We start from the raw sequence: 23,571 nt of genomic DNA, 5'->3' as shown, positions 1-23,571 counted from the left end.
CAGTATTGCAAAAGAGGCAACTGCCTGTGGTGTTGGGCTCTTGGCAGCAGAAGACGACCCTGCTGGGGTTGGGGTGCTGGTCTGAGCTCCCCACTGCAGCTGACCACCGTTGTGCCTGATGCTGCTCAGCTGCAGTGAGAGTCTGTGCTGGCCACGGAGGGCTTAAAACGGGAAGACACGGAGATGGAGGAGAGACACTCAGAAGGCATGGGACGTACCCACGTAGCGTGGAGGTGGGATGATCAAGGCTATTAGACTTGCGCTGCCGTGAATTTGGCACAGTAGAGAGGAGAGCTGGGCTGAATCCTTATGTCCGTGGCTGCTTTTGCCCAAGAGAGCAAAGCTGGCTACGTGAGCAGCCCCAGCTCCAAGCCTTCATCCCCCAGCCACTCCCCAGCCCGCAGCTAGTGGGTGCTGGGAAAGTTGCTCAGGCACGTTGGTTTGCCTGTGTTTACTGAACTGCTGCATGGTTACAGCACCCTTTTTCTCCACTCCTTTGGGATGAGCACCAACATACCCCAAAGCCTGAAGATCCTGAGGGCCAGATTTTCCCATGACTCCCAGCCCCAGATGGTGCCAGATTTCACCCAAAACTTACAGTGGAGCCTGGAGCAGAGTGGTAAGGGGTAGCACAGACTGCCATGGTTGTGTTTGAGAGTGAGGATGCCTTCTGGGCTCAGGGACATCTAGGGATGGAGCTTGCTAGGAAATGCTACTGGTGACTGTGACTCATGGCAGGAAACAGGAAAATATGTAAAGCACTAAATCTAGGGAAGAATCCTACCCCTCAATCTATTTTTTCCTTTCCTTTCTTGCCCCAATTTCCTTCACCAGACTGTTTTGCATGTTTTGGTGAAAAAGTGTATCTTCATCCAGCCCTTCCCAAACCTGAAACATTTCAGTGCAAGTGAATCAAAGGGATTTTTCAAACCAGGCAGCTGCAAGCAGGAAACCTACCACTCTTCTGCCTGGACTCTGCATTTCCTCTGTGCGTTTGCAGACTCCTCCCTGTGCTCCCTTAAAACCAAAGAAAGAGCTGTTCAGACGGGCCAGCATTATTTCCACTTTTACAAGAGCAAATCCCAGAGGTGGCCCTGGCCCAGCCCAGTCCTAGCTGCAACGTGGGGTTTTGGGAGGTTGCTGTTTCCTGCCGTTGCTCTGTGTGTTTGCAGTCAAGGGTTTGGCCGTGTTTGCAGACAGGCCATCTGTGCTGCCATGTGTCTGTCACCCAAGAGGTGCGACAGTCATGTACACGAAGGGAGAATCTTGGAGAGTGTCATCCCATGCATCCGCCTGTCCCAGGTTGGGACAAACCCTTTTGTGTCCCTCTGGCACCAGCTGTGCCTGAAATATCAGAGCAAAATGGCTGTGCAGCAAGCCCACGGCAGGGTGAGTGAGGAGCCCTGTGCACTTCCTCCTGAAGCCACATCAGGCTCTGATGGGCCTGAGACGCCCTTGCTCCTCCCAGCTGGTGCCGTTACCAGCCAGCGGGCTCTGACTCGCACGGCTCTGGTTGCATTTCAGAGTGAGTCACAGATGGTGCCAGGATTGTCCTCACTTCTCTCTCCATCTTCTTGCAAAATTACAGCCCCATCTGCTGCTGAGTTGGTTCCCTCTTGCTCAAGGGAAAGAAAAAAAAATGACTAAAATATGGTTTTCCTCAGAGAGAGCCATAGACATCTTCTCCAGTCTTGTGCACTATGTCTGGGAAGCAGTACATTTTCCATGCTGTGCTGCTGCCTCTCTCCTGCCCAAGGACCTGTGAGGGGTCTCAGATATGGGGCAGCCCAGGGGAAAAGACAGGCAGATGCATGTGGCCAGGAAAATGGGCATCTAGATAGCTCCTTAGGCAGCAGCAGATTTGCACTGCAGGCTTTCCCTGTCTTGCCTGTGTCTGTAGTGAAAGCCAGAGAGCAAGGACACATCCTCGCAAGGCAAGGGTTGTGTGACCCACTGTGGGTCTCAGATTATAACATGTGCGAGCTGCTATGGGAACCCCTGAAATAATGCAGAAGTGAGGGTCAAAGTTTTAGAGGTATGTGAGCTAGATGTGCAGCTGGGTATCTGGAGGGATGTTCAGCAGATTTTTCATCCCTGTCTGAATTAAGTGCCTAGGATTAGAAGGGATAGGTGGTCTGAAGTGGGACACCCTCCCACCAAGCTGAGGCCTTTGAAGAAATTAGCTGCAAGATTGAAGGAGGGCAGCAGTCAGTGCAATCATCAGCTGTTTATTGTGATTTTTCATGCAGTACATCAGTGTGAAGAAGAAACAATCCCTCCCTGCGCCCGGCCCACCAGCACCATTACTCTGTAATCACTCTGTAAGCACAGCATAACTCAACTACTTCAAAGCCTCCTTGACACTGGGGCTGGGATTCTGCTCAGCTGCTAGAAAGCAAAAACGTGTAACCAAAAGCACTGAGTCTGCATTTAGAGGTGTCTTTTCCCAGCCTCAAGGATTTTCAGGCCCCAGAATGAGTATGATTGAGATATTAGGATTTTTATTTTATTTATTTTTTTAATTTTATTTTTTGCATTGCACAGCAGAAGCTAACAAGCAGGAGAGCCTGCCACAGGGCTGGGGATGTGTGAGTGCAGCGTGAGATACAGAACCGTGGAGCCACAGGGTAGCAGAGATGACAGGGGTATAAAGGACAGAGATACCCAAGGAGTCCAATTACAGTAGAAAAGTGACTAAATATAGCACTAAGGTGGATAGACATAATGCAGAAGAGCAGCTGTAGATCCTGGGATAATGCTCTGCCTACACTAAAGCTAGAGAGCGGAAGCAATCCTCAGCGAGGTTTGGGGAAGGCCCAGCAATTACCCGGCAGAGACCAGACATCTCCTTAAGATTCCTTGGCCTCATCCACACCACGATAACTTGGTGCCTCCTGTAAGCCTGGAGGGCTGGGGGGGCCCTGGCTCTGCTTGGTGCAAAGATGTAGTTCCTCTTCCCCTTGGGCTCTGGACTTGCCTGCTTGGCGGTAGCTCCTCTTGCTGTTTTCCTCCTGTTGCAGGTGACTGTTCCTCTCTGCATCCTGCTGACGGCGACCAGCTTCATTCCTCGAGGGTGGTTGTGGACAGGTCTCTTCTGCAGCTCGCTGGCCTGACTTGCATGCTGGTGCCTGGTACCCTCCACTTTCCTGCAGCTGCAGCTCTGGAGCCTGGTCCTGGGCCTCTGGGTCCTGGTTCCATTCAGATGCCTGGGATGGAGGTAGGCGGCTCTTGGCCTCTTCCTCATGCTCATTCCCCTGCTGACTTGCCTCTCCGTGGGGTGATTTGCCCTCCTGCAGCTGAGGCTGGCTTCCCTCCTCCCCTGGCGCTGGGGACTCACCTGCTGGGCGGCAGCTGGATTTGGGCTCCCACGAGACCTGCTCCCCAGAGGCTGTTGATCCATTTCGCTGCAGTTCCATTTTGGAGTCAGGCATCCTTGGACACCGGTTGTCCCTCCCATCCTCTCTGGGTTCAGTCTTGCATGCTTGATGAAGTTCACCCTTAATGCTATCTGATGGTGATTCCTGACGTGCCCACTCCTTCGCTTCTCTTTCAGCCCTCTCCTGCTGACAGGAGCTTTTTCTATTCTCCTGCTGCTCACACTCGTGTGGCTCATTGAGGTCTCCTTTTCTTTTCTGGGGGCTGGAAACAGTTGGCTCCTGGCTACCATTCCTGACCACACATGGTTCCAAAACACGTGTGCCTTTACACTGCGGGGGTTCATGCTCCTGAGTTCCCCCTGGTTTTCTCTTGTCTTCCCTGGGTTCTGGATCCTGGCGGCTGCTCCTTTCACGTGGGACTGCTGGAGACTGGCGTGATACATAGCATTTCATCACATAAACTGGTTGGCCCAGGTCATTGGGATGGTGGTGGACAATCTCATAGGTGGCTGCTTCGGGATTGTTTAGTTTCTGGATCACGTGGATCAAGTATGCCAAAGTGTGAGGCTTGCAATGCTGAGGGAGGACCTTCATATCTGGCTGTACATCTACCTCATGAGGGAGATAACGGCTACTCACTTCTGCAATAGACTCCGAATCTCCTGGTGGGGTGAGGTCCTTTGTATGCAACTCCACTGTTTGGTAGAGGCTCCGCTCATCCCCTCTTCCTTCACGATCGCGTGATGGGTGCCTGATAAGTTCATGCACTGATGTTTCTTGCTCGTGTAATGGCATGTAATTCGTTTTGTCGTGAAGCCCTGTGGACGCACTGGGGTTCCTCTTACATCCCTCATGCTGTAACCCACCTGAATGAGGGTACGGGGAAATATCACACTCTTGTTCTGGCTCTCTTAGGGTGTGGAAAGTTCTCTCATAGACTTCACTCTGGGTGCTCATGGCTCCTGGCTCTTCTCTCTCCCATGTCTGGCGTGTGCTGCTCTCGGAGACCTCAGCCTGCAGCTCGCGAGAGCGAATGTTCGTCCTCTCCCTCTCTGGCTCTTCCAGCTCTTGTCCCTGGCGAATCCTCCTCTCGTCCCCCACTACTTCACCATGTCGGGAACGGTCCCTCCTAGTTGAGTCCCCACGTGGCTCGGGATCCTGGGAGACACGGCGAACCCTCAGGTCTGCTTCCGCTGCCTCTTCTGTGGTCCAACGAGTGCGTTCGTACGTGGTGAGGGGGCCTCGCTCTTCTCTCTCCCGTGTCTGGCGTGTGCTGCTCTTGGAGACCTCAGCCTGCAGCTCGCGAGAGCGAATGTTCGTCCTCTCCCTCTCTGGCTCTTCCAGCTCTTGTCCCTGGCGAATCCTCCTCCTGTCCTCCACTACTTCACCATGTCGGGAACGGTCCCTCCTAGTTGAGTCCCCACGTGGCTCGGGATCCTGGGAGACACGGCGAACCCTCAGGTCTGCTTCCGCTGCCTCTTCTGTGGTCCAACGAGTGCGTTCGTACGTGGTGAGGGGGCCTCGCTCTTCTCTCTCCCGTGTCTGGCGTGTGCTGCTCTCGGAGACCTCAGCCTGCAGCTCGCGAGAGCGAACGTTCCTCCTCTCCCTCTCTGGCTCTTCCAGCTCTTGTCCCTGGCAAATCGTCCTCTCGTCCTCCACTACTTCACCATGTCGGGAACGGTCCCTCCTAGTTGAGTCCCCACGTGGCTCGGGATCCTGGGAGACACGGCGAACCCTCAGGTCTGCTTCCGCTGCCTCTTCTGTGGTCCGACGGGCCCGTTCGTACGTGGTGAGGGGGCCTCGCTCTTCTCTCTCCCGTGTCTGGCGTGTGCTGCTCTCGGAGACCTCAGCCTGCAGCTCGCGAGAGCGAATGTTCGTCCTCTCCCTCTCTGGCTCTTCCAGCTCTTGTCCCTGGCAAATCGTCCTCCTGTCCTCCACTACTTCACCATGTCGGGAACGGTCCCTCCTAGTTGAGTCCCCACGTGGCTCGGGATCCTGGGAGACACGGCGAACCCTCAGGTCTGCTTCCGCTGCCTCTTCTGTGGTCCAACGAGTGCGTTCGTACGTGGTGAGGGGGCCTCGCTCTTCTCTCTCCCGTGTCTGGCGTGTGCTGCTCTCGGAGACCTCAGCCTGCAGCTCGCGAGAGCGAACGTTCCTCCTCTCCCTCTCTGGCTCTTCCAGCTCTTGTCCCTGGCGAATCCTCCTCCTGTCCTCCACTACTTCACCATGTCGGGAACGGTCCCTCCTAGTTGAGTCCCCACGTGGCTCGGGATCCTGGGAGACACGGCGAACTCTCAGGTCTGCTTCCGCTGCCTCTTCTGTGGTCCGACGGGCCCGTTCGTACGTGGTGAGGGGGCCTCGCTCTTCTCTCTCCCGTGTCTGGCGTGTGCTGCTCTCGGAGACCTCAGCCTGCAGCTCGCGAGAGCGAAAGTTCCTCCTCTCCCTCTCTGGCTCTTCCAGCTCTTGTCCCTGGCAAATCGTCCTCTCGTCCTCCACTACTTCACCATGTCGGGAACGGTCCCTCCTAGTTGAGTCCCCACGTGGCTCGGGATCCTGGGAGACACGGCGAACCCTCAGGTCTGCTTCCGCTGCCTCTTCTGTGGTCCAACGAGTGCGTTCGTACGTGGTGAGGGGGCCTCGCTCTTCTCTCTCCCGTGTCTGGCGTGTGCTGCTCTCGGAGACCTCAGCCTGCAGCTCGCGAGAGCGAACGTTCCTCCTCTCCCTCTCTGGCTCTTCCAGCTCTTGTCCCTGGCAAATCGTCCTCTCGTCCTCCACTACTTCACCGTGTCGGGAACGGTCCCTCCTAGTTGAGTCCCCACGTGGCTCGGGATCCTGGGAGACACGGCGAACCCTCAGGTCTGCTTCCGCTGCCTCTTCTGTGGTCCAACGAGTGCGTTCGTACGTGGTGAGGGGGCCTCGCTCTTCTCTCTCCCGTGTCTGGCGTGTGCTGCTCTCGGAGACCTCAGCCTGCAGCTCGCGAGAGCGAACGTTCGTCCTCTCCCTCTCTGGCTCTTCCAGCTCTTGTCCCTGGCAAATCGTCCTCTCGTCCTCCACTACTTCACCATGTCGGGAACGGTCCCTCCTAGTTGAGTCCCCACGTGGCTCGGGATCCTGGGAGACACGGCGAACCCTCAGGTCTGCTTCCGCTGCCTCTTCTGTGGTCCAACGAGTGCGTTCGAACGTGGTGAGGGGGCCTCGCTCTTCTCTCTCCCGTGTCTGGCGTGTGCTGCTCTCGGAGACCTCAGCCTGCAGCTCGCGAGAGCGAATGTTCCTCCTCTCCCTCTCTGGCTCTTCCAGGTCTTGTCCCTGGCGAATCCTCCTCTCGTCCCCCACTACTTCACCGTGTCGGGAACGGTCCCTCCTAGTTGAGTCCCCACGTGGCTCGGGATCCTGGGAGACACGGCGAACCCTCAGGTCTGCTTCCGCTGCCTCTTCTGTGGTCCAACGAGTGCGTTCGTACGTGGTGAGGGGGCCTCGCTCTTCTCTCTCCCGTGTCTGGCGTGTGCTGCTCTCGGAGACCTCAGCCTGCAGCTCACGAGAGCGAATGTTCCTCCTCTCCCTCTCTGGCTCTTCCAGCTCTTGTCCCTGGCAAATCGTCCTCCTGTCCTCCACTACTTCACCGTGTCGGGAACGGTCCCTCCTAGTTGAGTCCCCACGTGGCTCGGGATCCTGGGAGACACGGCGAACCCTCAGGTCTGCTTCCGCTGCCTCTTCTGTGGTCCGACGGGCCCGTTCGTACGTGGTGAGGGGGCCTCGCTCTTCTCTCTCCCGTGTCTGGCGTGTGCTGCTCTTGGAGACCTCAGCCTGCAGCTCGCGAGAGCGAATGTTCGTCCTCTCCCTCTCTGGCTCTTCCAGCTCTTGTCCCTGGCAAATCGTCCTCCTGTCCTCCACTACTTCACCGTGTCGGGAACGGTCCCTCCTAGTTGAGTCCCCACGTGGCTCGGGATCCTGGGAGACACGGCGAACCCTCAGGTCTGCTTCCGCTGCCTCTTCTGTGGTCCAACGAGTGCGTTCGTACGTGGTGAGGGGGCCTCGCTCTTCTCTCTCCCGTGTCTGGCGTGTGCTGCTCTCGGAGACCTCAGCCTGCAGCTCGCGAGAGCGAACGTTCCTCCTCTCCCTCTCTGGCTCTTCCAGCTCTTGTCCCTGGCAAATCGTCCTCTCATCCTCCACTACTTCACCATGTCGGGAACGGTCCCTCCTAGTTGAGTCCCCACGTGGCTCGGGATCCTGGGAGACACGGCGAACCCTCAGGTCTGCTTCCGCTGCCTCTTCTGTGGTCCAACGAGTGCGTTCGTACGTGGTGAGGGGGCCTCGCTCTTCTCTCTCCCGTGTCTGGCGTGTGCTGCTCTCGGAGACCTCAGCCTGCAGCTCGCGAGAGCGAACGTTCCTCCTCTCCCTCTCTGGCTCTTCCAGCTCTTGTCCCTGGCAAATCCTCCTCTCGTCCCCCACTACTTCACCGTGTCGGGAACGGTCCCTCCTAGTTGAGTCCCCACGTGGCTCGGGATCCTGGGAGACACGGCGAACCCTCAGGTCTGCTTCCGCTGCCTCTTCTGTGGTCCAACGAGTGCGTTCGAACGTGGTGAGGGGGCCTCGCTCTTCTCTCTCCCGTGTCTGGCGTGTGCTGCTCTCGGAGACCTCAGCCTGCAGCTCGCGAGAGCGAACGTTCGTCCTCTCCCTCTCTGGCTCTTCCAGCTCTTGTCCCTGGCAAATCGTCCTCTCGTCCTCCACTACTTCACCGTGTCGGGAACGGTCCCTCCTAGTTGAGTCCCCACGTGGCTCGGGATCCTGGGAGACACGGCGAACCCTCAGGTCTGCTTCCGCTGCCTCTTCTGTGGTCCAACGAGTGCGTTCGTACGTGGTGAGGGGGCCTCGCTCTTCTCTCTCCCGTGTCTGGCGTGTGCTGCTCTCGGAGACCTCAGCCTGCAGCTCGCGAGAGCGAATGTTCGTCCTCTCCCTCTCTGGCTCTTCCAGCTCTTGTCCCTGGCGAATCCTCCTCCTGTCCTCCACTACTTCACCATGTCGGGAACGGTCCCTCCTAGTTGAGTCCCCACGTGGCTCGGGATCCTGGGAGACACGGCGAACCCTCAGGTCTGCTTCCGCTGCCTCTTCTGTGGTCCAACGAGTGCGTTCGTATGTGGTGAGGGGGCCTCGCTCTTCTCTCTCCCGTGTCTGGCGTGTGCTGCTCTCGGAGACCTCAGCCTGCAGCTCGCGAGAGCGAATGTTCGTCCTCTCCCTCTCTGGCTCTTCCAGCTCTTGTCCCTGGCAAATCCTCCTCCTGTCCTCCAATACTTCACCATGTCGGGAACGGTCCCTCCTAGTTGAGTCCCCACGTGGCTCGGGATCCTGGGAGACACGGCGAACCCTCAGGTCTGCTTCCGCTGCCTCTTCTGTGGTCCGACGGGCCCGTTCGTACGTGGTGAGGGGGCCTCGCTCTTCTCTCTCCCGTGTCTGGCGTGTGCTGCTCTTGGAGACCTCAGCCTGCAGCTCGCGAGAGCGAATGTTCGTCCTCTCCCTCTCTGGCTCTTCCAGCTCTTGTCCCTGGCAAATCGTCCTCCTGTCCTCCACTACTTCACCGTGTCGGGAACGGTCCCTCCTAGTTGAGTCCCCACGTGGCTCGGGATCCTGGGAGACACGGCGAACCCTCAGGTCTGCTTCCGCTGCCTCTTCTGTGGTCCGACGGGCCCGTTCGTACGTGGTGAGGGGGCCTCGCTCTTCTCTCTCCCGTGTCTGGCGTGTGCTGCTCTCGGAGACCTCAGCCTGCAGCTCGCGAGAGCGAACGTTCGTCCTCTCCCTCTCTGGCTCTTCCAGCTCTTGTCCCTGGCAAATCGTCCTCTCGTCCTCCACTACTTCACCATGTCGGGAACGGTCCCTCCTAGTTGAGTCCCCACGTGGCTCGGGATCCTGGGAGACACGGCGAACCCTCAGGTCTGCTTCCGCTGCCTCTTCTGTGGTCCAACGAGTGCGTTCGTACGTGGTGAGGGGGCCTCGCTCTTCTCTCTCCCGTGTCTGGCGTGTGCTGCTCTCGGAGACCTCAGCCTGCAGCTCGCGAGAGCGAACGTTCCTCCTCTCCCTCTCTGGCTCTTCCAGCTCTTGTCCCTGGCGAATCCTCCTCCTGTCCTCCACTACTTCACCATGTCGGGAACGGTCCCTCCTAGTTGAGTCCCCACGTGGCTCGGGATCCTGGGAGACACGGCGAACCCTCAGGTCTGCTTCCGCTGCCTCTTCTGTGGTCCGACGGGCCCGTTCGTACGTGGTGAGGGGGCCTCGCTCTTCTCTCTCCCGTGTCTGGCGTGTGCTGCTCTCGGAGACCTCAGCCTGCAGCTCGCGAGAGCGAACGTTCCTCCTCTCCCTCTCTGGCTCTTCCAGCTCTTGTCCCTGGCAAATCGTCCTCTCGTCCTCCACTACTTCACCATGTCGGGAACGGTCCCTCCTAGTTGAGTCCCCACGTGGCTCGGGATCCTGGGAGACACGGCGAACCCTCAGGTCTGCTTCCGCTGCCTCTTCTGTGGTCCGACGAGTGCGTTCGTACGTGGTGAGGGGGCCTCGCTCTTCTCTCTCCCGTGTCTGGCGTGTGCTGCTCTCGGAGACCTCAGCCTGCAGCTCGCGAGAGCGAATGTTCTTCCTCTCCCTCTCTGGTCCACATGATGAGTTTTGACTCCTTAGATTTGGTTGTTCTTCTTCCTTTTGTTTTTGATGACTTCTCTGTAAATCTAGGCATTTTGGTTCATGTGGCTGACGGCTGCTACGTTCAGATCTTGTTTTTTGCAGCTCACAGAAGTGATAGCGGCTTCTCTCATTTGTAGGTAATTCAGGCTTACGTGACCGATTGTGACTTCCTCTATTTGCTTCTTGTTCTGACTCCTGTGGCCAATGGCTGCTCCTTCCATATTGCACTTTCTCTTGGTCTTGTGGATAATCGTTTTCTTGATTATACATTTGTGGTGCTGGGTCATGTGGCTCATGAGTACTCCACCAGTTTGGCAGTGCTTTAGATTTACATGGCTGGTTTTGACTCTTCACGTCTGCTAGTTGTTCTGTCTGAGGTCCCTCTTGATTTCGTCTCTCATCTGCCTGCTGTTCAGGCTGACGTGCCTGCAAGCTGCTGTGTTTGTTTAGTTGCACTTCTGATTCATATGGCATGCGGTGGGTCCTCATATCTCCTCTTTGCTCTGCCTGATGTGTCTGATGGCTGCCTCTCTCATACACCAGTGGTTTGGGCTTTCTTGACTCACTACATCTCTCTATATCTTCTTGTCTGTCCAGCTCGGGTGGCTGGCAAATGTTAGGTTGGTTGCATGGCTTTTGGCTTCGTTCTTCATATGCTTGAGAGGTTGTCTCCTCAGATTTGCTGCTTTTTTTTGCATCATTTCTGCTTTGTGTGTTACATTGCTGGTGATGATTCCCCATTCCCTCTACGATGTCAAGCTTGTGAACCCTGGTGTCTCGTTGTGGTTCAGGTTCATAGGGTGGATGGCGATTACGCTCACAGATTTGTGGTTCCTCTTCCTGGAGCTGACGTTGGCTCCCTCTGTTACTAATTTCAGGCTCTCGGAGTGACTTCCCACTGGTTATTAGCTTTGTTTTTTGCAGAAGACATTGTCCCTTCTGCACATACCAGTAGCAGGCCTTAGCCACTCTGAATACCAAAAGTAGGAACTCATTAAAATCTATTTTCCCATCACCATCCCATTCAAGAAACTGCAGAACCTTGTCAATTGTTTGAGGATCACGTGCGTTCTGCAGGGAAAACAAACAGAAAAACAAAACCAGTATTTTAGCCCTCCTGCTCCTTTCAGAGAAATACAAACACAGGAGTAACTGCAATATTTTCTTCTTCTGTCTCTTGCACCTTCAGTTTTGTAGCTCAGCAACATTATTATATCTTTGTTCTTCACTTTTCTGGTGGTTCCCTGGCTAGAGCTAAGCAGCTAGTTCTCTTCTTTTTGACAAATGCTGTATCCTTCCACTGGATGCATTTCCTTTGGAGGAAGACCATACCTTCCCACAGTTTGTTCCCCAGTTTTTGCCAATTTGTTCATAGCAGAATTGACTTAAACAGTTGTCAAAGCTGTCAGTGCAAAGACATGCATCTGCTGCTACCCCTTGGTAAGAGCCTCCCCATCCCACTGCTGTCTGGTCATGAAAATCATCCCCTCTCCCGGAGGAGATATCTGCAGTCACTGCTCTCCAGTCAGCCTCCATAAGAGCTTCGAGGGCTCCCTCTCATAATAGCACTCACCGCTATGACATCTGCAAACTGCTTCAGGATAAAGTCTTTCATCTCCCTTCTGCTGAGGATGGAGCCATCTCCATCTTCCTTTGCATGTTGGTAAAAGATGCTAATGATGGTGGAAATGCTATCTAAGAAGTGAGACATCTTCCTGCAGATTCAAGCAAGCCTGTAAGAAAAGTAGATCTAAGAACAGGATACACTTATTTGTCTCTGAGCATGAACCAAGCGGGAAGAATTGCTGGGCTCAGGCCTGCTGCGTATGTTTGCAGGAGGCTATGTGCTGCGTGTCTGCTCCTGTACCATGGTGACCTCTGTTTCCCCAGAGCACTGGGAAGAAATTGAAATGCTTAGGGGTTTTAGTGGGATGAGGAGTGTCCTCCAACTTGTCTGCTGACGTAGTCAAATGACGTTTGGTACAGGATGGCAGGATGTGTGCATTTATGGATCACAGGGAAGGGACTGAGAAATGATGACGCAAGAGATACCCCCAAAACCTGTCTCTGTGGTGCTGTACCAAGTTTTATGTTTGCAGGACACATGCTGCTGTCTCTGCCTGCCACAGAGGATATACCAGCTTCTCTGGAGCAGGTTAGAGGATGTTAATGCAGTGGTGACATGCCCTTAGACAAGATCTAGTTGGCTTAGAGACAGGCAGAGAGGTTGTAGAGCATTAAAACAAGCCCTGTGGCCAATCTTCCTATGACCAGGAGTATTGTAAATCAACTGATGAATCTTTCATTACAGCATCAATTCATTGGCAAGTAGATTTTGGCCAGAGGAGAAGTGCCAGATCACCTGGGTCAGAACTACTTACTTAATTTTACTGCAATCTGCTCAGCAGAAAGCCGTGCTCCTGTTTGAGCTTTATGTCTGGAAACCTCGAAAGCCACCTGCCTTCCTCCTCACAGGATCCCAAAGCCTGTTATTGGGATAAATCAGTGCTGGGATCTCATCTTGCACATGGGGAAGCTGTGCTGCCTGTCTGCCTCGCTGCCTGTGTAACATGTACGCACATACACTTACACACACACCCCTCTGTATTATCAAGTTCTGTTTCTTGGTATCTCAGCAGAAATCTGGATATTTCTACAATCTGTTCGTTGTGGCTGCAAGCTTAATCCAGACCAAAGTAAGCCATAAAGCCTGACTCTGTCTCTATCCCTCAGAGGACCACTGCTGCAACAGCGATAACAGCATGCGGACAGCCAGATCTCACAAAATAACACTTTACTGGATATAAACTTGAAAGACCCCCAGAAAACACTGCTGCAGGAATGACATTGTCACCCAAGACGAATCCTATGTCAGGAACATATTCTTTCCAAGCAAAATGAGAGTTTCAAAAAGAATGACTTACCCAAATCACCAGCGGGATCAAATGGGATTCCAATGAAGCCGTGCGGAGTGAGCGGAGACCAGAGTGCTTTTATAGGGTCCTTGATGGAGCTAAAGAGAGGAGACACCCTTTGCGGACGTTGTCCTGATTCATCTTTGGCCAAGCCCAGCTGCACCTTCATGTCCTCAAACGGGTTATTTAACTTATCATCCCCTTACCTATCATTTTAACCCAGAAATAGCAGTTATCATGTGGCAATTCAAGCACTGGCTGGTTCCACCTAATCCAGATTGTAAAGTTATTTTACAGGTTGATGGTATTTAAGATTAAAAAAAAAATCAAACAGCTATAAAACAGATATGGTTTTGGGCCGTGTATTTTTATATATGTGCATATATATGTGTGTCTGTATAGGTATATGTTTATATATGTATGTGTATAGTGTACACAGATGCACAAACAAATGTGTGCACACACAGAGTACCAGAGTGAAATTTGGGGGATGTTGATAGAAGCATTGAATTTAATAGGGCTAATTGTGAGCAGATCCTGGGCAGTAAGAAATCTGCATGGCCCGCGAGCTCAGTACTGTAACTCCAGGGATTATCTGTGTGGCCTTTTTGTGCAGTTCTTTCGGTGCCTTGGGCCTGAGGTCAATGGACTCTGGATCTGGCCTGTGTTCTCAGTGGAAGAAGGACAAAAGGACCCCTAGGCACTATGGAAATGGCAAATTGGAGGCCTATGGCAGTGAGATCTCCAAGTCCCCCAGGGGACCTTGGTTTGTGTGGTGTCCCTGGAGGGTATGTTGAAAAATGTACTTTATTTTCAGAATTTTCTTGTTAAGAAAACTTTTCATTATACTATTCAGGTTTCTGTTGAAGAAAAATAACATTTTTTTAATGGTGAGGTTTGAAAAATGAGAATTTTTGCAGTAAAATATCTTCAACAAGCAATGACTTTTCTTTGAGGAAAAATCATGAAAGAACATTTTCAAATTAACTGTCTTCCATGAATGACTTTCGTTTCAACTTTGCTTGATCTTTAATTAAAACTAAAAGCCAAAACATCTCTACTGAGAGGCGGATTCATGTTGAATCTTCATCTGGTTGCTCTAGGCAGCTTTTGGTGTAATTACCTCCACAATCTCTCCTTTTTTTTTTTTTTTTTTTTTTTTATCTTTTAACAGTATATTAATTAGAGACCAACTCATTTCTTTATTCATTCCAAACTCTCCTGGTACCCAGAGAAAATAAGGAAGCCATTAGCCCTGCCACCTGGGCCCCTGCTTTTGATTTTGGAAGAAGGCTCGCTGTTCAACAAGCGTGACGGAGACATTGCAGAGAGGCTTCAGAGCATGAACTTGTCATGCAGCCTTGGGTGAGTTGCTGATCTGGCCCATCTGTAAGGTGAGATAATAGTGGGTGTAGGAGCCTAATTAATTAGTGCTGGTAACACCTTGGGGATACTCATATAAGTGCGTATAAGGATTGTTACTAACCATACTTCATTTTTAAGCTTTTTTTCCAGATTAAATTATACTTGTGAAAATTATACCCCACCTGTGGGATAATGATACCCTTGGGTAACTGTAATTTTATGGTAGATTGGAGTTATTATTAAAATTACAGTATTACAGTGCAGCTGGAGCTGGTACGCTTCGTGTCCTATAACAGTCTGTAATCCCACCCGCAGGAGTTACAGCAATGTGGGATGACCAGGCGCTGTTTGGGCCGTTGGGCAGGCAGAATTCGGCTGCCGATGCTGGAAAAAGGACGGGGTGTTTCGATCACACGCACGTTGAAGCACTTCCTCGCTTTTTGCTGGAAGCATATTTTGCTGCTGTTCCTAAAACACAGAGGTAAGTTCCAAAGCACGTTTGCTACAGCATGAAACCCCTAAATTCTCCAAGGGTTTAGGCTTCCCAAACGCTTTTTTACAAGAGGGAACATGGGGTAGATTTTTAAAAGCTATTAGGCAGCAAAATGCAGATTCTTTTCAAACTGAGGATATTAAGTCTTTTGCCCTCCTGGGAAAAAAAATTGTGGCTTATGCCTTAAGAAGATTAAACAACATTTTTTGTTCCTCTCTGTCTTGAGGTACCTTCAGCTTCTTTGGAACGGAGGAATATCACACAGGAGAGACGTCAAGGAGCCAAAGGTGAGAGAGGCACAAACTCTTCACCTGCTGGTCTGTAAACCTGAAGGGGAGGGTGGAGGAACTAGGAACGATGCTAGGAGGACAGAGGAGCAGTGTACAAGCCCGTGTGCCTCATACAGGCAGCTCTGCTCGCTCCCCACGTCTGCCCCAAGAGCAACGAGGGGTCCCCAAGGGCAGCTCTGCCCTCCTGCTTCTTGCAGCATCTGCAGTTCCCAATTCTGCATCCGTCTCTGGAGCGAGACCGGGAGCAGGGAGGCCGCGCGCCATTGCACCTTAGCTGACGGCACGTTCCTCGCTTCACCGCGCAACCCCTCCGAGGTCTGATCCTGGGTAATCCCTCCAGCTAGCCACATCCAAGGAAACCCCACAAGCGAAGAGAGGGAGGCACACTGCTTCCGATCGTTTTGCAAGAATCCGTGGCGGCCGTGAACGCTGACGGAGCGGCTGGTGGTGGGATCAGTTGCCACTTACGTGGGGCAGCTGAGCCTGTAGAGCATCTCACCACGGAGAAACCGGCGCCTCGCAGGGCGTACCCCATACGGGAGACCGGCTCCCTTCCAGCGCCTCCCAGCCGCCCGGGGTTCTTAAATAACTATTTGTTTCAGTTGGGTGATTTTCATTGTGCTATAATGTTCTCGTTAAAATAAACCAAGAAAACCCCCTAACTTCAAATACAGCGCTCCTGATGGCAAAATAGTGTTATTCAGAATAGAGCAGATAATTAACAAAAATGAGCCAGAGGCCAATTTAGGTGAGCACAGGACATTCTTCTTAGCTCACTTTTATTCCCACCTGGAGCTGACAGCACACGGCACTGGAATAGCTTCAGCCAAGCTCAGTGTTTCTCTGAGCACAGCAGTCACGTCCCTAACAGGGCTCAGTGGCTGCCTGAATCTACTCTTTTATTGGCACTGCAAGGGCAGCAGAATAAGAGTATGGATAAGAAGATGATAGATGGATAGACAGATGACTCTGTGGGGATGGTTTTGAAACGCTGATTTTTCTGTTCTGGTATGGCACATAGCAAATTGTGAAATTCTAGGGTGTCTCAGAGGAGTGATGTTTTATTTTTCAATGAGGCATCTGTGTATCACCGACCACAGAGCAGGAGGTCCAGGTGTGTTTATAATTGCTGATTTTTCTGATAGGTTGCAAGTGAAAGATAGTATGGTGAAAAACAGGCTGAGCGTCACCCTCCCAGCAGGATGCTGAGTCCTGGGCCTGCCTGGTGGTCCAGCACACATCTGAATCTCATAAGAATCCCCACTGATTTCACCAGGTTGTTCATACCCTCAAAACTATCCATATTCCTATCTGCATTTTTTGGTTAGACCATGTTCCCTGAACAGCCTAAACTAAGTTTGAAAGCTCCATTTGTGCACTCTGTGCATGTAATCTTTCTAGCACTGGCCTTCCGATTATTGCTGGGATCAGGTATATGTGAATAATAGTTTCCTGTTTAATATATCTCCTTCAGGGACTTCTATGGCCAAAAGGGATTTTTGATCTTCACAGCATTATCCACATTTCCCTTACTTCTCAGAGTATTAGTAAATGAGGTTAAATGGGACAAATCCCTCCCACTCAGTGTTAAGCAGCTGTTTATTCTTTTTGTGGCAGACATGAAAAACGCCAGGAGCAGATGGATGCTGCGAGGGATCTGTTCAGAGGCTGGTCTTGCCATTGCGTTAATGCAGACCTCTGCCCTCTTTGAGGGCGTCTTTCACAGGGATGTGACGCCTCTGCCCACAGAACAACCCACTCACCTCAGCAGAATTGCAGAGGTACCTCCAAACCTCCCATTCGGCCGGCAGCACAGTTTGGGAGGAGCCTGCCAACGGCAGTGTTTTGGCTCCGCTCTATTTTAGGGGCATCTCAGCTCTGATGGAGAAGGGCAGGGCAGTAGGACAGGTGCAGAAGGGCCTGAGGGAGGAGGAGAAGGAAAGTCTCCAGAGGTAGTGCAGACACTGCAGGTGCCGCTAATGCTGCTGAAGCCTGACTGGGACACAAAATCCCAGTACCTGAGACTGGGGAACACACCTTGGCCTGATGTTGCTTGAGATTCGTTTGAGGGAACAAGAGTTTGGGGCTGAACTTTCAGGATATCTGCTCCAAAGACAAGCCCATTTCTCTTTCCATCCATCCCACCACCTGCAGCCCAGTAAATGGAGCAATGTGGCCATATGTCATGCAAGAGACAGACCCTCTAGTCCTCTGCATCATGTCACATCACTCAGCTGTTCATTGAGAGTGGGCCCAATAACACACTTGCAGCAACACGCTAGGACACTGTCATTTTGCCTTGAGTTTTATTATTACATAAGCAAAGACAGCCCAACAAAAAGTAAAAGAGAAGGTCTCTAGACATCAAATAACTCAGTACAGATCAGGGATGTGAAGCTCAGATTAATAAGGAGTTAGGCAAGATAGTGCAAATAGGAATGCAAACCATGGTGAAGCTGGACAAAATGTACCTCCTCGCAGGGGACGAGCTCCAAGCAGATCAGAAGAGTTCAGCTAGCTGAAGGGGGGGGGGGAGGGGAAGTTTTGCAGGGACACTTTTGAACTTGTCCCAGAATCACACCATGGCTAGCAGAGGGAACTGTGTACCAGCATTTCATATTTACTATTGCCTTTTCTGCCTTGGTTACAAGAGAGATTGTTTTTGCGTTATTACTGTGGTGGCCACTGGTAAAGAAACTGCTGAAGATTTGGGGACTTACAGGAGCGTGGGTCTGAGCCAGTCACTTGCTCTGCAGCAGGTTGTCCTTGGCTTCCATTGTCTTGCTGCTCTTGTGCCGGACAGAACTGTGAATCACCACCACTGAGCTCCTGCTCCAGCACCTTGGGTTCATGGCTCTGACCGAGATCTGGGTCAGGAGATGTTTCTTGGGGCTCAGCACTCTCACTGGGGCTCACATCCTGCTCCAGGAGCTGCAGCTTCTGGGCCTCACTGGGGTTGGGGTCCTGCTGAGGAGCCTCACACACCTGTGTCTCATTTCCTGCATTTCTCCCAGGTGTCTCAGAAGGACAATTCAAATCCTGTTCTGCTGACTTCATCTCCAGGACCTGATGGCTACTCGAGGCATTTTCTAGCACCTCAGCATCCTGGGCCTGATGGTTGTTCAGACCCTGTTCTGGCTTCTTGGTCTCTTGGGCCTGGTGGGTTTCTGGGTCCTGTTTTGGTGTCCCATTCTCTTCAACCTGATGAGTATTTCTGTTCTGCTCTGCAGTCTCAAAGTCCAGGATCTCACCTCTGTTTGGGTCCCATTCTGGTGCATTGGTCCCATCAGCCTGATGGGTGTCTGGTTCCTGATCTAGTGTCTCAGGCTCTTGGGTTTGATGAGTGTCTGGGGCCTCAGCCTTCTGGACCTGATCGTTCGCTCTCTGCTCTTGGACCTGCTGGCTGGAGGAGACCCTCTCGGCTGTGTGTGGCCCTGCTGGCTGCTGCTGCTTGCTTGCCTCCATTTGGGCTGTCAGCTCTTGACCACTTTCTAGTCTTTGGCACTGCCTGAGCTCCTTGTAACAAGCCTTGGCCACGCGGAAAACTAGACTGAGAAACTCATTGAAGTCTACCCTGTCGTTGCTGTCATCGTCCAGGAAGCACAGCACCTTCTCCACAGTTTCTGGATTGTGGGATTTCTGTAAAGAAACAAGCAGCAGTGGTGAAGTCTGTTAACCCTTTGTGTTATCCCCATCTAAGAGTGTTTGAGCAGGGCTGATGCAGTCTCTGGGTGAAAATCTGGGCTCCCCACACTGTGCTCTGCAAGCAGCTGACCCTGCGAGAAGGAATAACCTTTCCTCTTTGCTGCCTCTGACCATCTCCGTGCCTTTCCCAAGGAGCCAGGTGCACACATGCGCATAGAGAGCATGCAACCCTTTGTGCACGCCCTCAGTGGACACTGACCACAGACTAGATCCTCACCTCTATCACGTCCGCAAACTCCTGCTGGATAAGCTGCCTCAGCTCCTCCTTACTCAGGGTGCTGCAGTCCCCGTCTCTTTGGGCATACGTAGAAAAAGCAGCAATGATGCTGATGATGCTTTCCTGGAGCTGGGCCATCTCCCTGCAAACCTGAGTCAGCCTGAAAGAAAAGTGCCAACAAAAAGAGGTCTTTGTATGGGTTTTTTCAGGTAAGTTACTCTTAAAGAATGTAGCTGGATGGAGAGAGAGAAAGAACTGGCAGAAAAGGAGGTAAACAGAATAGAGTAGAACAAGGGAAAGAAAACAGAGAACAAGAAGGGACTCCTGGGAAAAATGAATCTCTCACCCACTGCAGAGGCAGCTGGGTACAAGGGTGAGCACCGATAGCTGGAGAGACGAGGGACAGTGAGTAGTGAAAGGTTGGGGAGGCAGATAGGAGAGGGCCTCCTTGGCCTCAATTTGGCTTTATGTCAAGCAGAACAGAGCGGTGAATACAGATTGCTTCAAACAAGCCATGCAATATTGCAGTTCCAGATCTCTTTTATGTTTTTTTTTTTTTTTTTGACTTGTAAAAAGCCAATATAGAAATTCCTTTAGGAGAGCTCAGCAGTGGCAGCTCCAGGAACAAATTCATAGCCAAAAGCTCCTGCTTCACTGCCAGTAGCAAAGTCAGAAAGTGTGAAAAATCAGTGAGTTTCTGTATATGGGTCAGAAACTTAGATTCAGATCAGGTCAGATGCTTACCTGGGTCAGCAATAGGAACAGCTGAGCTTTGGGAGCGCAGTTTAAACTGGATCAGCTATCGGAGGTCTTATATAGGGTTCATAATCATAGCCTGCATCTTGCAAAGGAGACACCCCTTCAGCAAGGTGCCCTGAAACATCTCTAGCCCAATTACACTGTCATCCCCTCCGTCTTCATTTATCTCTTCCTCATTAACTTCTGCACTAATGTTTTTCTCAGGAGTTATTGCAGGGTCCCTCTTAAGCTTGCCCCACCTGCAGACACATCTCAGAGGCATTTTACCGAAGAGGCTATTTTTACCACTGGAGGGTTTTGTTTAAGGTGATGCCTGAGGAGTGCCTGCGATTCTCGTGTTTGGTGAACGTGTTTTGTGAGACTGCAATTCTCAAGTGAGTGACATGGGCCGCTCTGACACCCAAGGGAGGAGGCCCCCAGGAATGCCTTCATTTTGAATTTAAAAAAAAAGAAAAAAAGATAGGAAAAAAAAAAGAAAATTGTGATGTTCAGATGAGTATGATTCCTCCCAGAAACTCCACCTCTGGTGATGGCCAGATATGCGTCGAGTGAAGAAATCTTTTCAGATAGTGCCACCAAGTGGCGTCTGGAGCAGGCTGGCGATGTGGGACCGTGCGGCCCGTTCTGCGGCTGCATCGCCTTTTACCGGCCGGGGAAACTGAGGCACACGCGGTTCTCCAGAAATTATTTTATAACTCCCTACACTTCTGTTCCCCCTGGCTGCTACAAAGGCCGTGCAAGCTGAAAGCTCTTTCCCGGGCATTTTCAGTAAGACTTGCAAGTGTCCTAACTTTAGCCTAGAACTTTTTAAAGTTCTCTTCTTGGCCAATAAACGGCTCTTAAGAGAGACTGAAAAAAATACCGACCGAAATCCACATAGCTTTTAATGTACAAGGTGGTGTTTTGGACACAACAAATAAAATACAGCCAGATTTGCTTTAGTAAAAAAGCACCTGGAGGAAGGTGCCCTGGGCTGCTCCAGGCGTGGCACAGGGAGGTGAGGGGCTGCGGGTGCGTGGGTGGAAAGGCCCCGCAGGCGTGCGGGGACAGACCAGGGAGCCGAGGAGCCCCTGGGGAGCCGGCTGCGGCGGCGGCGGGCTCTGCAACGCTGTCCTCTCCCTCTCGGCCGCGTACGGGGAAGGCGGGTGGTCCCGGCAGTGCCCTTCGCGGCAGGGAGGCTCTGGAGCTGAGAAATGCCGTGCGGGTAGCTGTGATGTTTGGGGTCTCTACAAGCCTCTAGCAATGACTATTCTAGTTTTTGTCTTTGCTGCTAAACTTCAGCTCTGGACTTGGTCATCTTGGACCCAGCTCTCGAGTGCAGGAGGGAGATTCTCAGTGCTAACAATAATCCTGCTTCTGTTTCTTCCCTCCTATCTCTTTTTTGATCTCTCAACCTTTCTAGCCTATCTGCATGAAAATACACCACTTTCCTCTAACACTGAGCGCCTGCTGCTAACCTTCTCCTGCAGCTGCAACGAGTGAGGAGTGAGGAGAGGCACGTTCTTACTGGAGTGATTTCCACACAGATCCCTCACCCAGGCTCTGGGCAAGGTGGTTCCTTTTCTTGTAGACAGCCCCAGACACTAACACGTTTATGTTGTACAGGATTTCATACCTGCTTTAGGAAACAGAACAGGTTAGAGGGTCAAATGCTACGTGAATAAATTTAAAGAGAGCAAGGACTGCCTAATAGGGAAAGGGACAAAATCACTTTTGGTACAGCTGGAAGTAAGTTGCAATCTGGAGAATCTAGGAAGAGGGCAGCAAGTGTTTCTGATCCTCTTGTGCTAATGAAATCACCTGAACCCTCAGGGGTGCTGGGCTGCGGCAGGGGTGTAGGCTGAACGAGCTTGCTCCCGAGGAGCTGGGGGGCTGCAGGGAACTGCAGCAAGGGCGGCGAAGCTGGCACCACTGCCTGGCCCGGGGGTGGGAGCGATCTCTTAAACAGGTCTGCAGAGAAACCGATCTGCCTGAGAGCACAGCGAAGCGCTTGCGCTGCTTTTTCCCAGGAGAGCGGCTAGTCCAACAGAGCCAGATCGCCTAGCGCTACCCAAAAGCGTTTCACCAGGGCATCGCCTGCGCTGCCTGCCGCGGGCCTCAGTTGGGAGCCGCGTGTCTCTCGCGCAGGGTGTCCTCTGCCAGATGGGGTGTTTTATGTGCACGGGAGCACGCGAGGCCTCTCCGGTTTCCCGAAGACCCTGGGGGTGGACTGTGGATTGCAGCAGCGAGAATCGCGGAGCACGTTGCTGTCAGCTTCTCCCGGCTCTCGGAGCGTTTGCTCCCGCGCCGTCTCCGCTGCAGCCCGAGGGAAGCACAGCCTAGCAAGGAGCTCTTCTCCTGCCTCTTCGACTAGCTCGTGGTGGTTTGGGCCAGGATAAAGCCTGAGCCCCAGCCTCTTCATTTTCACGCAGTGCGAAGGGAGGCTGGGAGGCCTCTGCGGCTGTGCTCCGTGCGGTCAGAGATTCGCCAGCACGCCGAGCTCTCCAAGCTGTGCTGCTCCAAAACACCAGCTGAGCTGCATTAACATCGCAGCTCAAAAAATCAGGGGAGGCGGAGGGGGTGCAGAGCCTTCTTTTATCACGTCCTTCCCCAGGGTGGCACCTGTGTTCATGGGAAAAATAAATACTTTGGGAGTTTACATTCAAAGCAGCCAAGATACACGTTTATCTTGGCTGAATTTCTATGGCTGATTTGCCACAGAGGAAAGGTGCGAGGTGTGGCGAGGAGGGACCCAGTCTGCAGCACCCTGTTTGCTTGGCAAACCTGCTGCGATTACCACAAATTTTTGAGGTGCATTTGCCAAAGCAGCTCTGACTTCTGAGCTCACTGGCAGAAAATGCGTTGGGGCAGTAGACGAACAAGCTCCTCTGGATAGGCAGAGCATATGTGCAGTTTCTCAATAAAAATAAAGAAAGTAATCACTGTTTATTCTTGCATGACTCAGTTTGATCGCTCCTGCTCAGCAAGGAGGGTTGGAAGTGCAGGCTGGCAGGAGGGAAAGTGCCACGCTGAAGGTTTAACATGAGAAAGCATTTAAACGTAGGTCTCGGATTGCTGCAGGGCTTGGGTGGCAAGGGGCTGGTTAGTGCCCGCCTGGGGCCCCAGGGTTTCTGTTGTGGCTATTGCCGTCCTAACCGGCCCCCTGCACCTTGCCTGCCCGTTGGTTTTGTCTCTTTCGGCTGCCGAGCCGGGGGGCAGTTTACCCCGAGGTTTTAGCTGAGCTCCTTTTTCTTGCCTTGTTCCACGCGTGAAGCATAATTCCTAAACTTTGCAAGAGGTGGAGCTCATTATACAGAGAGCTTATCCCTACCTCTATGTCCTTATCAGGAACTCAGCTAATTGACGTGAAATGCTTTATTTTCCCACCCTACGAAGGCATTCCTGCAAGTTGTTTCTGTTGCAACCTTCTTTATTGCTAATTCACTGTGACATTAAGAAGTGTGATACATCAGCTTTTCTCTAATACGCATTTCTACTTTTTTTGCATGTTAACGAGCATGTTTAACATTTTTAAAGAGATAATTGGATTCCAAGACTCCCTGTGGTAATGCACGGAAAGCCAACTAGCAATGCCTTTAGTATCTGAAAGACTCTTTCTGCATGTGAGTAATCTCACAAGTAAAATTAGGAATTAATCTCTTGGCTGAAACAAGACTTTTGTAGATACATTATTTTGTTTTGATACAGTTTAAATATTTAATGTTTTAAGAACTGTCATTATGGAGAAGTTAATTAAACCCTTCCTTTGCATTTCTACCGTGGAACCTGCAGAGGGGCATGGGTA

The 23,571-nt window shown here is 52.1% G+C and overlaps 2 protein-coding genes across 2 annotated transcripts; both read right to left on the bottom strand.

Annotated features, from left to right (window-relative positions):
* Window positions 1–2,849: 2,849 nt before the first annotated feature.
* On the bottom strand, window positions 2,850–11,754 carry LOC134152338 (trichohyalin-like). The gene is made up of 3 exons (XM_062597605.1): window positions 11,617–11,754; window positions 10,613–11,114; window positions 2,850–10,498 (listed from the first exon to the last, which is right to left on the bottom strand). Exons 1-3 carry the CDS (start codon window positions 11,752–11,754, stop codon window positions 2,850–2,852), a joined length of 8,289 nt encoding a protein of 2,762 aa, XP_062453589.1.
* Window positions 11,755–17,776: 6,022 nt separating this feature from the next.
* Window positions 17,777–19,166, bottom strand: LOC134152337 (cornulin-like). Its single transcript, XM_062597604.1, has 3 exons — window positions 19,029–19,166; window positions 18,203–18,745; window positions 17,777–18,157 (listed from the first exon to the last, which is right to left on the bottom strand). The coding sequence occupies exons 1-3, from the start codon at window positions 19,164–19,166 to the stop codon at window positions 17,777–17,779; spliced, it is 1,062 nt and encodes a 353-aa protein (XP_062453588.1).
* Window positions 19,167–23,571: the final 4,405 nt, after the last annotated feature.

This window comes from Rhea pennata, chromosome 31, assembly GCF_028389875.1.
Source record: "Rhea pennata isolate bPtePen1 chromosome 31, bPtePen1.pri, whole genome shotgun sequence".
In the NCBI taxonomy this organism is placed as follows: Eukaryota; Metazoa; Chordata; class Aves; order Rheiformes; family Rheidae; genus Rhea; species Rhea pennata.
This window is presented reverse-complemented; position numbering and strand designations above follow the sequence as displayed.

Bases quoted from the DNA above. Each gene is read 5' to 3' on its own strand.
- LOC134152337 (XM_062597604.1), bottom strand. From the start codon at position 19,166: ATGGCCCAGCTCCAGGAAAGCATCATCAGCATCATTGCTGCTTTTTCT. The intron at 18,746-19,028 runs GTGAGGATCTAG...GTTTCTTTACAG, and splicing joins AGTTTGCGGACGTGATAGAG to AAATCCCACAATCCAGAAAC. The intron at 18,158-18,202 runs GTGCTAGAAAAT...CTGGAGATGAAG, and splicing joins ATCAGGCCCAGGATGCTGAG to TCAGCAGAACAGGATTTGAA.
- LOC134152338 (XM_062597605.1), bottom strand. From the start codon at position 11,754: ATGTCTCACTTCTTAGATAGCATTTCCACCATCATTAGCATCTTTTAC. The intron at 11,115-11,616 runs GTGAGTGCTATT...TTTTCCCTGCAG, and splicing joins AGTTTGCAGATGTCATAGCG to AACGCACGTGATCCTCAAAC. The intron at 10,499-10,612 runs GTAGTGAGTCAA...ATGAATCAGAAG, and splicing joins ACAAGAAGATATAGAGAGAT to TGCAACTAAACAAACACAGC.